Here is a 14,542-nt window from a genome sequence, read left to right as displayed (position 1 = left end):
GCGCCGCTTCCCGCTGGCAGGGCCAGGGCCCGCCTCCGCTCCGCCTGAAAGGGCAGCGCCGCAGGACGCTGGCCGGCAGAGGGCGCTGTGCGACAGCGCGGGTCCCACCGCCGCATCCCTCCGCGCGTCGGCTCCTGCCGGGGGGTGAGGGGCTTCCCCGGCGGCTACCGGTACCGGCGCCGCGGACCCGCATGTCGGTGCGGGCTGTGCCGATCCCGAGAGTCCCTGGAGTTCAATCAGGGAAGGCGTTCTGGCCCTGGGAACGACAGGCTGTGCCCATCTCAGCCAGGAGCCACGGGCTGGGGGCCGGTGAGCCAGGCTATCCCATCAGCCGTAAGGCTCCCCATAAACTCTCCGCATGGCGAAGAAAATGCAAGATTTAAACAAAATAAAGAAAAAAAGAACAATTCTGCGGTCTGCCTGTGATCAAAGTGAACGACCTGGAGGATGCCCCCAGCTTTATGAGTAAGAAATTGGGGGGTTGACCAAGCTGACCAGTCTTCCCAATTGACCTGGACATCTTCCCCTCGCTGGCGGCTAGTGTGCGGGCACGGCTTTACAGCGGAGAAGCCGACTAATCCCCTCGCAGGCCATGAAGCAGGATTGTGGAGACCACGGTTAACAAACACTGTTTATTTATGAACATAAATAAATAAACTTTGACAGGCAAATATTACAAGATAAAGGTGGTCGTGAATACTAAACCTTTTCTTGTTCATATGAGAAGATAAACCATTTTTCTTCCATTTATTTTTCTGATCTTGAGCCCTGAATGTCGCTGGTGTCTTCTCTCAGTCTTCCCGTAGAGTTCACTGTGGAAAAGGTCAAGTTCGCTGGTTCTGGATGTTTTACAGATCAGAAGATAAAATATCCTTCTGAGCCTTTGCAATACAAAAGTAACCACTTGTGCTTCCTCAGGTGGTTCTTCATATATGGGTTGTTTCACATCTCCATAGGCAGACATAATAACAGCTTGGAAAAGATTGATCAAGACATAGATCATCACCAACATGAAAGAGGCTAGGAAAAAAACACCCAGCAACTTGGATGAAAATGCAGTATCTCTGAAAGCTGAGATGCAGGAGAATATGGTCTGAGCTGAGTGAATCGTGCTATTGTAATTCCATTCATGCTGCCCAAAGACAAGGTAGCCAAAAGCCATAAATACAAAGAAGTAAACCACCACCATGAGAGCCATTGAGGACATTCCAGGAAGAGCTGCCAAGATACATCTTCGTGCCAGGGGCACACCATAAAAGAAGTGATGATATTTCAGAGTTTTCAAAATTACAAAAAATGCTAAAAAGCCCATAGTAATCCTTAACATGTGATCTAAATGAGCAACTGCATGAAAAGGAATGAAATCGTTTGGGTGAAGTAAGTAAAAGTTCACTATATCAGCTCCCACTTTGAACTTCATGACCTTTAAAATAACAAGGAACAGGAATACTAATTTTAAGCTGAAGTTTATCATATTGGAAATGTTTTTAATGTAATCAGTTTTTTCCTGGCCTATGATGTGAAGCTCTTCTGCAATGTAAATGAGCATAAAGGCAAGAACAATTACAAACACAAACATTTGAGCTTTAGTTTGCTGATGAAAAATGGGGAGTGCAAAAGAGTGTGCTGACAAACTTGGTTTTATGATCCCCAAATGAGACATCTCAAATATGACCGAGATGGTGCAAAAGAGGTCTGCATCTGAGTTAAATGTAGTTAGTTCGATGATCACCGCCCACGTCTTTTCATCAAGCCAGTTGCTCTGTTGTAGAGCATCCAGCCTTGTTGTTGAATTAGATCTTCCTTCTTCAGGGAAAAAGTAAAACGTGTATCCTGCTGGTCCATATGTGTGCAAATTTCCATATGAATAATACATCCATGGAGTCCTGTTTCGCTGGTAAGTGAATGCACCGTCACTGCTGGCATCCTTGGAAACAGACGGGTTGGCAACCTTTGTCCAAGTGCCAGCGGAGTCACCTTTCTCTGGTATGTCATGGCCGTATTTGCGAAGACAGTGGCTTTCACTGATCACAGAGTTATTTGCAAAGCTGAGAGGATGGGAACATTTTTTCTTGGTACCTTCAGCCCGCAGTTGCCTCATCCTAGGCAAACCAATGATTTTGGACCAGCTCTCGGGAAGGAAGGTTGGCTGAATGTCACTGTGGATCAAAGGCAAGAATGAGTCTTTCACCCACACATAGATATGTTCTAGCTTATCTACACTGGCGAGTCGTGGAGAGAATTGGTTATGGATGAACTGGTTGTAGTGGAAACTGTTGGCGTTCTCAGTGGAATAGGCAAAATTTAACAGCAGTGTTAAAAAGGCAAGATGACTGATGAAACTTTTGGCAAAAGTAAATGCCTTGCCTTTAATTTTTGCCCTTTTCAGCATGTTTGCAATTTCATCAGCATCTAAAGGTTTATACTGCTTGCTGCCTCTGAGTTTAGCAAGTTTCCGGTGCTTCTCTCTCATCTCATCAACATTCATCATTTCTGTAGCCAGCTTCTTCTCATAACACTTTTCATGAGTTAACCATGCGATGTTTTCACAGTATTTTGGATAAATTGTACTCATAGCTGAGAAAAAGAATATTTTTAGAATTGAAAGTAAAATGGTCTCAATAAAGGAGATTGCAGATGCTAAAAGCCACTCTAGTGAGGTCTGATAGCCGTAAGACAAACCATAGGACACAATGAAAAACGATGATAGCCCACTTATAGCTGTAAGTAGTGCGCACAAGACATAGTTGCACCACCAACAAAAAGCTATGCGTGGTCTCTTGCGAAAGAGCATGAAGGCACTGCTTAGTGGCTTGCTTTCTTTCTGAAAGTTGCCCCCTTCTTCTGTGTAATTATTACTAAAATTGGACTCTGATGGTGGCCTCCTCTGGCAGGCCTTAGCCATTGGAGGGGAATTTGTGGTTCTTGTCTGCTCCTCTGTTCCAATTCCATTTGCGTCTCTTTCAGAAACTGTGCGATTACTCCACTTTGGGGGATCTCCCTCGCTTCTTGTCTTTCCGGAACATGACAGGCTCTGTGAGTTCCTGGGACCAGGAAGGTTTTCCAGCAGATGAATATTCGTCAGTTGTGCCGAAGTTTCTGGAAGGTACAATTTTTGCAAACTTTCCTCCGAGTTCTTCAGATTTCCAGACAGGAGGGGTGAATTTGCCTTTGGTTCCGTCTGAGCCACACCACGAGGAGAAGCTTTCTTCTGGGAATACTTCAGTAAGGCAATTATAATAATTTCCACAGGTTTGGTAATCAAAACACATTCAATTCCTACTGTTATTGCTTTCAAATACTGCAGGTATATTGGAGATTCTTCATCCTTGTCAGCATTAAAGAACATAATGCCAACAAGCAAGTTCGATAATAATACTGCTAAACAGGCAGACAGACGTTGGAGCCTGCTGAAAGTGTCACTGGCAACGGCAGAAAAAATGGAGATCCACAGATGGCCCTCTTTCAGGCTGTTGGCAAAATGAATAGAAAAATAGTCGATTCTGAGCAGAGGTGTCTTGGGGTCTGTGACGGCAAATATCCTTTCTAGTACATGATCACTCTTGTCAAGAGAGAGCCATTTCCGGCACATGAAGAACCAGGTCTTCCTGGTGGACATATCCTCAACTTTGGCTCTGCTTAAGAACCAGCTTGGGGATGGGCCCTTGTTATTATGCCAGACCCTGAAGGAAGAAATGTCTCCCAAGTCTTTCTTAGTAGTCAACAGAAAGCAATCGGTGCTTCCTCGTTGGAAAGATGGAAAATGTGGGTGCCGTAAACAATGGACATCACTCCTGCCATTCTGGCTGATGAGCTGAAGAAAGACATCTGCTGTGGTTCCAGCTTCCCAGTGACTGCCTGTGTATAAAGTGACTAAATATCTGCCCTTATCAAAGGGGTCGTTGTCCGGCAGAACGATAATCTTGTCTTTCCTGTCCCTCTCAGCCCTGTCTTTTCTCACGGCCCAGAGGCACAAAAGAAAATAGACGGCAAAAATGAAGAGCACCGTTAATAATGTGACTGGGTTTTGAGGTATATCTGCTATCAGGATTTTTCCCAGATCTATTGCGTTGGGCGTAGCTATTACTTTGGCTGCCAGGAACCTGATGTCGTATGTGGACGCCTTTGACGCAGCGTGAACTGTCAGACTTCTGCGACTCTGCTTCATTTTGCAGACACAGTGTACCCTCTGCCAGTCGGTCAAGGAGCCAAGCCTGCACACGTCTTCTCTCCACAGACTTTGAACCCCGTCCAGAAATAAGCACTGATCACTAAAAACATGTATGCTCACCAGCCTCTGCGTTCGATACCTTACAACATACGATGTCAGCAAGACAATGGAGATGTTGTGAGGGTCTGTACCGCTTCCTTGAGCTGTGGTTGTCAACAGTGACTCTGGAAGACAGATCATATAGGGAGCCTTAATGTTACAGTCAGTGCTAGCGGTCTCATTTTCACTTGCCACTGTTGGCATGTTGTGAAAAGCAGCAAACGAGGCTGTGGGATGAGCGTGAGTGACGCTGGTGCCTGTAAATACTAGCACCTTGAAAGTAACTTGTAATTTTGTCAGGATCTGGATGTATATGCTCTTAGTGTTTCTGTTGACTTCAAAACTAAATCCTCCAGTTGTGTAAGTTTGTGTTTTATCGGGTCCCATTGCTAACTGAAAAGTTGAAGTTTCCTTCTCTTTCCTAGCAACAGTAATTTCTGCTCCTTCAGGCGTGATCCCCAGTAGATCTCCATTAGCCTTGCTCTCTGCCATTTTAAACCCCAAGACCATTGTTTTGATTTCTGATGTGTGACCTAACCAAGGGAAAGGGTTCTCGTCGAACTCAAAAAGAGCAGTGGATATCACGGCATCATGCGGCAATCCTGAATAATTTCCCTTTCTCAGTGATAGATAAAAGCAATTCCTGCAGGTGTTGCTGGTAGAGAAAGCATTTGCAATGTTCCAGGTTTCCTCTTTCTTCAGCGTGATGTTCCAGTGTTTTGTTTCCATTCGAGTCTCTGTTTCTCCAGGGACTTTGCCCTGGAAAACTATGTCCATTAAATTTTCCATGATGGAGAAGGCTTGTTTAACTCCATTTACGTTGACGTTCCTGCAATGCAGAAGAGCAGCTCTCAGGATGTTGGACAAGCATCTTAGTATTCCACTGGTCTGAATTTCTGCCTCCTCAGACCAACGGCTCTCATTCCTCTGTATCTTCAGCACTCCCGTCACCTCTGTCAGTTTCCTAATGGCAAGATCTTGTGATCTAATATTCACTTCCTCAGCTTCCTTTGTGGCTTGAGAAAGAGAAGCAACTACTTGGTTGATTTCCATTGTGCTCTCAACTGAAATATTCAGGGCTGTTTTAACCAGGTTTTCCCGAAACTGAGCCTTAGGGAGGTGGCGAGCTGGTGCTGCTTTAATATAGTTTAAGACTGAGGCTACCAGATAAGCCAAATAACCTGCTCTAATATAATCTCCAGTCTGGAGATAAGATGTCATCGGTGCACTTAAACCGCTTACTGAGGCCAGCAGTTCATGATATACAACAGCTAGTGGTCGACTGTTAATTGGGTTCCGCACACGGACATATAAACTCACTTGGGTAAATGCCCCAAGGGAATCACAGACTTGAACACAAAGTGTCAAGGTGTACTTCTGAGAGGGCACTCCAACTGGGAGAAGAGATGGAGGAGTTTTAGGCTGATAACCAAAGTACAGAATTGTGCCAAATGTATTTTCTGCCACAGAAGTTATTTTGGTAGTTTTGGGTACATCGGAAGCTACTATCACTTTATATGTCAGAGGTAAATCGCTGTCAGAAAATCCACTGCACTGAACAACAAATTTTGTCAGAAAGGCTGTGCCCTGGTGTGGGTTGATGGTACACTTGCCAGCCCTAGGAGGAGAATTTACCTTAAATGCATGTCTGTAGACTGAGGACCTACCATCCCAAGTAGTTACTTTGAATAGAAGTACGTAGAGTCGATGTGCAGTCTTTGTAAAAGTCAGAGCCCGTATAGACAGGTAAGCCCCAGACCTCCCTGTTGAGGTTCCGGAAGACCAGTCAAAGCTAATTTCTGTAGAGTTTTCTAAAAAAAGGGACCAGTAGTAGACTGGCTGGCTATTTCTTCTACAGTTCAGGCATTTTCCAGCCAAGGTAAATCTCTCTGTTGGAATTAGGGTGCTACCACAGTTTTCCAGGCATGCCACATCCAGAAGGAGCGGGGAGCCAGGCTGCACATCTACAGTTTGGTCAGCATAACTCTTCCTTCCATCCTTTTGAATCACTAGACGGAAGTAGTATAAAGCATTTCCTGGGAGGGATTCTGGTGGCATTGCTTGAACTGGACCTGAGGATGTTAACCATTTCAAATCCCTCTGGGATGGATGGCAGCTTTTTCCCGGGCTGACTTTCATGATTTTATAGTCTGACACCTCTTTAGTGCAGTACCAAGTAAATGTGATTCCCTGTAGTCCTTCCTGTGAATCAGGATCATGGGATGCGGAACCATCAAGAGTCCAATTATCAGAAAATCCTACTGTGCGGAACGTACCTCCTGCAATATTTGCCACTAGATCAGTGCTTTCGATCTGAACATAAACTTTATCTGAGCCTCTGAGAACTGTTGTGGTCCTAATTGGGGTTATTGCAACAGTGAAATAAAAGAGATACAACCCGTAATCTAAAGTAAAACTGGGAACAGTTAAGTGTATCATTTCTATGCCATGCATCAAGGAAGAGTTTAGTGGTTTTGTCCAGTCTGGAATAGTTGTTGTGTCCTGAACAGGATAGATTCGCCATAGGGGCTTGATAGATATACCAACGTTACAATCTACTAGCAATCTGACAAAGAGGTAAAAAGATGTGCTCCTTTTCTGGCGCAAGACAGATGTATGAAGAACAGGTTTCTGAATCTGCACTGTGTCTATGTAACAGGCTTCTTTCTGGGAAGACACTGGTGCTTTTATTGTTTTTGCAGCATAGCTGTTGACTCTGACTCTTAAAGGAGCTGGTGTAGGTGCAGTTCTGGTACCGTTCACCTTTGCCACAAACCCCGTGTATTTCTCTGCATCAAAGGGTAAAGCAGAGCGACGGACAAACCGTTTGGCATTTCTTCCATGATTGTTGTACGTGTCCGTGCTGTTCTGGAGAAGGTGGTCTTTTTCAAGGTCTCTTTCTGCCAGAGACCTAAACAAAGTCTTCTTCTGATTCATGTAAAGATACATACTGAATTTGTACCGCTGGAAGGCCACAAACTCTATGGAGAATAACTTGTGTTGGTAGAGCACAGCATGTGCGTAAGGGCCGTCTGTGGAAACAGGGCTACTGTTCTCTTTGGTTGTGTAAAACATTCCGTGGTTGTACCTGAAAATGCAAGTGCTGCTGTCGGTCTTCCCTGGTTGAAGGTAGACATGGGTGGGAGTCGCTCTGCCTGCAGTTAGGCTCAGGGTACCACTGAGTAGATGTAATTCTCCCATCAATTCTTCAGACCTCTTTCCATCAACATGGAAGCAAATTCTGGCCACCACTATCTCACTCAGGCTCTGAGGCTGGGGAATAGCACAGAAGTTGCTCGGCAGACTAAATGAACTGCAGAAACAGAGCCAACCTCCTACAGCCTGCGTGTCTACCACCAGTCTGTAGGCCAGTGTCCTTGGGCTAAGGGGCTGAACCTTCCTGGAAAGGCTGAGGGGCTGTTGAGAAACGCTAAGGAGCTTGGAGCTGATGCTGAGGACATGCAGCAAGTCAGGCTTTACCTTGAGGTGGAGGCTAAGGCTTATGCAAGGCATCTGCTCAATGCTGACTGAAGCAACGTGGAGCCCCTGATGCCTATAGCACATGGTCAAGCTATAGCTGTAGCAGGTGGCACAAGTCTGTTGCAACTTGGCTGATGGGTAGATAGCAGGCAGTGGTGTGTCTTGGTGCTCACTGTGGGGAAGGAGGAGGCTAGATGGTCTGCCTCCCTGGCTGCTGAATTTCTGCCAGCTGGCACTCTTGAGGCGTGCACACCAGCCCCGCTCTGCTGGCTGCCACACATGGATCAGGTGAGTTTGCGGCCAAAGCACAAACAGTCGCATATCCTTCCCAGACATCTTGACGCTCACGTGGTGGTGAAAGCACTTGGGTACAGTGCATGACGCAGATGAGCATTGCACTGTAAGCGCTGTGCAGCCGAGCAGCTGGAGGAGAAGGCAGACCGCTGCCGTTGAGGCCCACAGCGGAGGTGGGCGCACTGCTGCTGGAGCGTGGGCTGCAGGAGGCCAGTGGCTGGCACGTCCCAGTGGCTGGGGCCGCTCTCCAGGGGAACCAGAACCTCCTCCCGGCACCGCTGGCAAGCACGGTCTCGAGCTGTGGAAACAGCAGAACGCATGTGGGTTACCTTTGTAACTGTGTTTCTTTTACAGTCTGTTTTAGCTTTGTGGCTCTATTGTTTGTTTGGGTGTAATGGCTACGGAGAGACTGCTAGCCAACCCTGCCTATGCAATTTTATGCTAAGAGGGTTGCAGATTATCTGAAAGTTTTACTGAATCTTTCTATATTTTGTGTTTGTGAGACAGTCAGCTATAGGAGCGTTCTGATTTTTAGGAGTTAACCTCCGTGTTAGAATGAGGTTAGCACTTCTTAACCAATGACGGACGAGTTCCTATGCTGCTTGTTATCCGGGACTGTGTGACTTGAAGTCCCTATTCTATAGACCATAATAACCTTACTCTCTAGACCATAACCAGAGCACGTAGGTTCTGTTGCATACGTATAGGATAAGTTATTGGACAGCTTGACAAGGCCGATACCTAGCCGTCCAACTTGGCAACAAAACTTACTTTTGTAATACTAAAAAGCACACCCGCAGGTCAAGAGGACCCTTGCCCAGGTGAAGACCCTTCCCCTGCGCAAGCCTAGTAACAGAAGAGGATGACACACTGACGAGCGAGGGGAAGCACGCGGCCGACTCAATATGAGTGATAAAGCAAGCTTTGATTTATTACGGCGCGATTATGTCTTATATACAGTTCCAGTTAATTATGCCTACTAGTCATCTGCTGATTGGCTAAGCTCTAAAGGGTTACATTTTCATATGTCCTCCTACTTGCGGTTTCTGCGGATGGCTAGCTACATATTTTTTTTCCTCTCTTGTCTACGCGAATTCCTCAAAGTTATTTACAACATTAGGCACAAGGTCAGTGTTTTTCTCAGCTTCCTTATCAGCATGCCTCAGCATAGCTGCAAGGCCTGCTTCAGCTAACTTACGCTAACTTTGTTTCACAAAGATCTTTAAGGGAGTCATGGCCATGATCACACAGCCATTCTGCAACAACACACCACATATTATAATTATATGCAAATTGCCAACCAGTCATTGTAACTGGGAGCGTATGACCTTGTAATTTTGTGTATAAATGTAACAGTGCAATCTGCACAGGTGCGCTCGATTTATGGAGATGCCACCGAGCACCCAGTGCTGCAGTGAAGGAGGGCCTGCTTCTTAATACTGCATTGGTGTTAAGAGGTTTGATTCCCGACTTCGGTGACGAGAGGGAAAGAAAATCGTTTGACGCTCAGAGTCAGTGAGGAGCCTGTTGTATAGGGAGCTAATGAAACAGACTTGGACTCTCCTTGGGCTCTGCATATAGGGGAACTAAATGAAGGCTCAGTGGTGGGTCAGCTGTAACTACAGGGCCTGACTGTGGTTGGAGTCCTGGCAGAAGACTCAGATCCCTGTAAGGAGCATGTGCGATGCTTCATTACCGTAGTACGGCCTGTTGAATGAGTATGTTTGATTTTTCTGAGAAATGTAATGCATAATCCTCCGTGTAGCCTATATAATTTCGTTTGAGTGAACCATAGGGCACGCACCTTAGGTGGAACGATCCCCTGAGCATCCAGAGGTGCAATAACGAATGCCAGATTCTTAAAGCTACGTCGTTGTTAGGGCGTTTTTGTCGTTTCCGGTTTTGCTGACAGGTATACCCAGCGCCACAAGAAAGAAGTCTTTCGGGGCCGAGGATCGACACCAAGCATAGCCGCCGGCAGCACCGCGGCCCCCGGCGGCTCGGGAGGGCAGGCAGGCGCTGCCAAGGGGCCGGGCGAGGCCCAGCGCTCCCCGCAGGCCCCGCCCGCTGGCGGCCCGGCCCCGCTGGCGGCCCGGCCCCGGCCCCGGCCCCGGCCCCGGCTCCGGCTCCTCCTGGGGCGGGGCCGCCGGCAGCGGAGCGGCTGCGGGGTCTCATGGCGCCGCTGAGGGACTGCCAGGTGAGGGCCGGCCTGAGGCGGAGCGGGACGGCGGGCGCCCTGCCTGGCCGCCCGGCCTGGCCCCGCCGCAGCGACCGAGCGCGGGGGCTGTGGCCGCTCTGCCCGTGGGCCCGGGCCCTGCCCCTGCCCCGCCCCTGCCCCTGCCGGGCGCCCAGGGCCGGCGGGTGCGCGCCCTTGCCGTTGGGCCGGCGGGCCGTTGGGCCGGCGGGCCGTTGGGCCGTTGGGCCGGCGGGCGGGGAGAGGGGCTGCTGGCGGCGCTGGGTCTGTGCAGGGAGAGGAGCCGAGCCGGCTGAGGCTGGCGGGAGGGCGCCACTGGCGGGGCTCCTGTTGTCGCTGGTCTCCTTCAGCCCGTTACCGGCCGGGTTTCAGGTGGGGTGAGGCTGCCGTTGGGGTTTGCAAATGGCGACGAGGCCTCGCAGCCTTCCCTTCGAGCGGGGAAGCCACCCCGTGCCTGCGCAGGCTGAGTAATTGCTGTGCTTTCTTCCCGCTGAAGGTGGTTCTCCCGGTTGCTCCTTTTGTTGTCGTTTTGTAGTTAATTAGGCAGGGGGAGGTAAAAAAAGAAGTCTTGAAGGTCTTCTCAGAGTGTCATAGGTTCATGAGCGCCAGAGCTCTGGAGAAATGGAGGACGTGCTACGAGCAGCCCTCAGGAAAAAAACAAACCCTACAGATAGTCACCGGATCTCGGGACTAAAGTCGTAGCAGGAGAATGGTCAGGGCTTTGTGGCGAGAAGCGGTTAGAAGAGCCACGGCGACGGCATTGTCTCCAAGACGCATCACAAAGAAGGTTCCGCACCTGGAACTGGCGAGGAGGATTATGGGAAATGAGCGTAACAGAACTCAATGGTCGCCATACTGTGAAGGGTAACTGGTAGTTTACCTTCTGGTGGTAACCCTCCGCTCTGAGTTTTACCTACTCGCTCTCCTTGTCCCGTGGGTTTCTTCAGTCACAGTGTGATCCCTGAGTACAGACACGCCCCAAGACGAGTGTTCCAAGCAGCCTGGGCAGGACTGCTTGTGTAGGGCCCAGAGGACAAGGGTTACTGGCTCTTCTGTGCTCCCAGTAGCTCTTTGGTGCTTGGTTGACAGCAATAATTGGGTTTGGAGCAGCTCCGGTATGTCTCTGAGGAGTCAGCAGCTGTTACAGCGTTAGTTCTCTGCAGCCCATTGTCCTGGCGTGCTAACAGGAGGAGCAGTGGCATAACGTGATGGGATGCATCCTCCTGCTGCCATCCTCCTGTTGCCAGAGTGGGAGTCTTGCAGTGAGCTGTGAGTTATGTGGGCTGTAGCCTTGGCAGAGCAGAGGCTTTCTAGAGTGGGTCGAAGCAGCATGTACCTCAACTAGATCAGCAGAGTCCTTAGTGATGGGTGCAGGCCTTCCTAACCCTTGGTCTGCTGTTTTGTTCAGATGCTTATGCACAGACCTTTTTGTTCCTATGAATCTTAGCATTGACAAGTCTCAGAACGGGATGACATTTTCTATTTGGCAAGTACCTTGAGCTGTTGTGCAAAATCGGCGGTGGCAAAGAGAGCTGCTTGAAATGGAGCTTGTTTCTGATGACTGGTGATGAAGGTGGTTCCTGGCCTCTTTTGCAGGGTACCTTGAAAGGCAGCAGGCCTTACCTCACTACCCTCCTGACTTTTCTCTTTGCGCTGTTTCTGGATGTAGTATGAATGGTGAAAAACCCGTGCAATTTTATCTTCAGGTCTAGCCTTTCAGGCTTGTAGTTTTGAACACTCTAGTGCTTGAGCCGTTGGAACGTGAGCCTTTAATCCAATCACAGTGGGAAAGTTTTAGGACATATTGACAAAGATGTCTTTGCCTGGTGACTTAAAATTTTTGACAGTTGGGTCATTAGAGCTCGGGAATACATTAAGTTGTGAAATGAGACACAAGCTGAATTCTTGCAGCATCCACAAGGACTAGTCCCCCATTAGGAGGAGTCTGAATTGGCTTGCCCCCGGTCTGTTTTTATGTGATGCTGTACATTCTGTGTGCTGGCATAAAAGTGATGTTGAAGTGATTGGGGCAGCTCCTCAAATGTGTGTATGCTTAAACAGAGATGTATATGGTGTGCTGAATGTAAATGTGCTTGAGAAGCTCACAGTCTTAGAAGCAGTGATGGATGCAGTGTAGGAATGCTGAGTGGAGAGTACTTAGTAGAAATAAACCCAAGCGTTGTTCTAAATACCTGAATAGGTTACCAAGGGAAGCACCCCGGCTTGTGAGATGACTGGCTTTGTGGTTGTGTGGCCATCCCGTGGGGGAGAAGAGGCCTGCAAGCCACAGGAGATGACATGCCTGTTTGCTGTAGGCACCCACATGAGCAAGTTAAGCATTTTGAAATAGGCATTGGATTTTTGATTTTGTCACCAGAGTTACTTAGGAGAGCAGTCATGGAGACAACCGTGGAACAGGGTGCTGTAGCTGCTGCAGCTTAATTCCACCATTGAGTGAACTGTGCGTCTGCCTAATGAACTCTTTTTGCTCTCCAGCAGTCAGCAAGGAGATGTGGCACCTTGGTCAGTGTTACGTAGCTTGTTAAGAAACTATGGCAGCCTGATTCTGTTTTGCCTTTTAGCTTTATCAAATGGCCATGTTCTTGCTTTTTGTAAGGCTTGTGTACCAATCTGTGGTCCAGCCTCTTTGTTGATTTAAGTCCAGTGGCCTGGTTAGTGGACTTGCTCTGCCAGGCTGTTTGGCCTGCAAGTTGCTTAAGGTGTCGATTTCAGTTATAAAAGAACGGGATTTTATTTAACCGTATCTCTACTTCACACGAGGTGTGTCTGCAGCAGTTGGGACTAGCCTGAAGGTGAGTTGTAGTGAATTAAGAATGGGTCTCATTAGGAGATGTGTAGCCCATCAAGACCTTCTGTTACACTTTATAATTTTGTGCTCCTTTATTCCCACTGCTAGCCCCAACTAACTGAGTCTTCAGATGTAATACAACTGAACAAAAGGTTTGTGTGTCTGCCTGCATTGTCCTTTCAGCTTTTCTGTTTTTTTTCTTTTTCTTTTTTTGTTTAAAAAGCATAGTTGAAGAAAATGTCAGAACACCATCAATTTGAGAATCTGTTGATGTAGTCTGGAAAACGAGTGTGTAAAATGGGCGGGTTTGTATCTGCTTATTGTGCAGGCCTGGCAGGATGCTGGACTTGTCCTGTCCACGACTAGCAATGAAGCCTGTAAGCTCTTCGATGCTGCGCTGACGCAGGTATGACCAGGGGGAAGTAAGAAAATGTGATTTGAAGGGACTTGTGCCTGAAACAACCTTTGCTGTAGCTGATGTTTAAATTTCTTATCAACTGGGAGAGCGTCCAAGTCAGGCTGCCACAGGACTTCAGCCATCAGCAGGCAGCAGAAAACCCTGGTGGCAGAGGGCTATGCCGGATGCTGCAGCTGCGAGGAAACCTCAGCCAGCATGCTCATCCTACCTGACACTGAAGAGGCAACCAGTCGATATAAACTGCGCAGAAGTCCAGTTCTGTTGGTGGCCAAACTATGTTAAAGAAGATAACAGCTTTTCTGTTTCCCTACTACGCAAACCCTATGTGAAGGCAATGTTTGTCTTTTAGTCATTTGCCTTGCTCACTTTTGAATTTTAAATGCCTGGGAGAACAGAAAGAAGCTCAATGTCATCAGGGATTCCTCGACCCTCTCTCTCTGTCTCTGTTACAGTACGCCACCTGGACCAGTAATGAGAGCCTTGGAGGTATTGAGGGACGTCTCTCCAGGTTAAAAGCAGCAGATCCTAATTTTAGTGAGTATAACCTTTAATTCCGAGCATGGAAAGTGCTGGATAATACTTGGTGTCGTGGTGTTTAACTTTGTTTACGCAAGGGGAAGGTGGTGGCTTACAGAATTCTGTAAAACTTCAGACTCTAGCAGGCTGGGATGATTTTGTGTGGTTTTTTCTTCTCTTCTGAAACCTTTTAAAATGGCTATCATGACAAGCCTCTAAGAACTTTAGGCTTATGAGACTTTTTGGACCCCTGTGTCTACAAGACAATCGTGCTTAAAATAAACAGCTCCCCTCATGTTTCTGTAGAGATGACTAATGCTGTACAGCTCAACCTGTAATGTGCTGTTTTCCGTAGCAATGGGACATGTCATTGCTAATGGTTTGGAGCTGATTGGCACTGGAAGTTCGGTGCGGCTCAGCAGAGAGCTGGACAGTGCGATGAGAACAATGATGATGCTTTCAATATCACAGCCACTGACTGAGCGGGAGAAGCTTCATGTAGCAGCGTTGGACATGTTTGCTAGTGGGTAAGTCCCCTGTCACCCCACTTAAATATCTGTG

The 14,542-nt window shown here is 47.8% G+C and overlaps 2 protein-coding genes across 2 annotated transcripts in view; one reads left to right on the top strand and one right to left on the bottom strand.

The window, feature by feature from the left end:
• Positions 1-278: 278 nt before the first annotated feature.
• On the bottom strand, positions 279-10,013 carry LOC129736132 (polycystin family receptor for egg jelly-like). The gene is made up of 2 exons (XM_055710976.1): positions 9,963-10,013; positions 279-8,389 (listed from the first exon to the last, which is right to left on the bottom strand). Exons 1-2 carry the CDS (start codon positions 10,011-10,013, stop codon positions 716-718), a joined length of 7,725 nt encoding a protein of 2,574 aa, XP_055566951.1. The 3' UTR covers positions 279-715.
• The window catches only part of LOC129736113 (tetratricopeptide repeat protein 38-like), a 6,020-nt gene continuing 1,208 nt past the window's right edge, over positions 9,731-14,542 (top strand). Inside the window, exons 1-4 of the mRNA XM_055710602.1 lie at positions 9,731-10,241; positions 13,376-13,453; positions 13,918-13,999; positions 14,337-14,508. Coding sequence (XP_055566577.1) covers positions 10,218-10,241; positions 13,376-13,453; positions 13,918-13,999; positions 14,337-14,508 — 356 coding nt within the window. The 5' untranslated portion in view covers positions 9,731-10,217. The remainder of the gene's footprint in view (positions 10,242-13,375; positions 13,454-13,917; positions 14,000-14,336; positions 14,509-14,542) is intronic.

The sequence above is a fragment of the Falco cherrug genome, chromosome 5 (genome assembly GCF_023634085.1).
Source record: "Falco cherrug isolate bFalChe1 chromosome 5, bFalChe1.pri, whole genome shotgun sequence".
Classification (NCBI taxonomy): domain Eukaryota; kingdom Metazoa; phylum Chordata; class Aves; order Falconiformes; family Falconidae; genus Falco; species Falco cherrug.
This window is presented reverse-complemented; position numbering and strand designations above follow the sequence as displayed.

Coding starts and splice junctions, on each gene's coding strand:
- LOC129736132 (XM_055710976.1), bottom strand. CDS start 10,013: ATGCTTGGTGTCGATCCTCGGCCCCGAAAGACTTCTTTCTTGTGGCGC. Junction 8,390..9,962: donor CTTCTTTCTTGTGGCGCTGG/GTATACCTGTCA, acceptor AGACTGTAAAAG/AAACACAGTTACAAAGGTAA.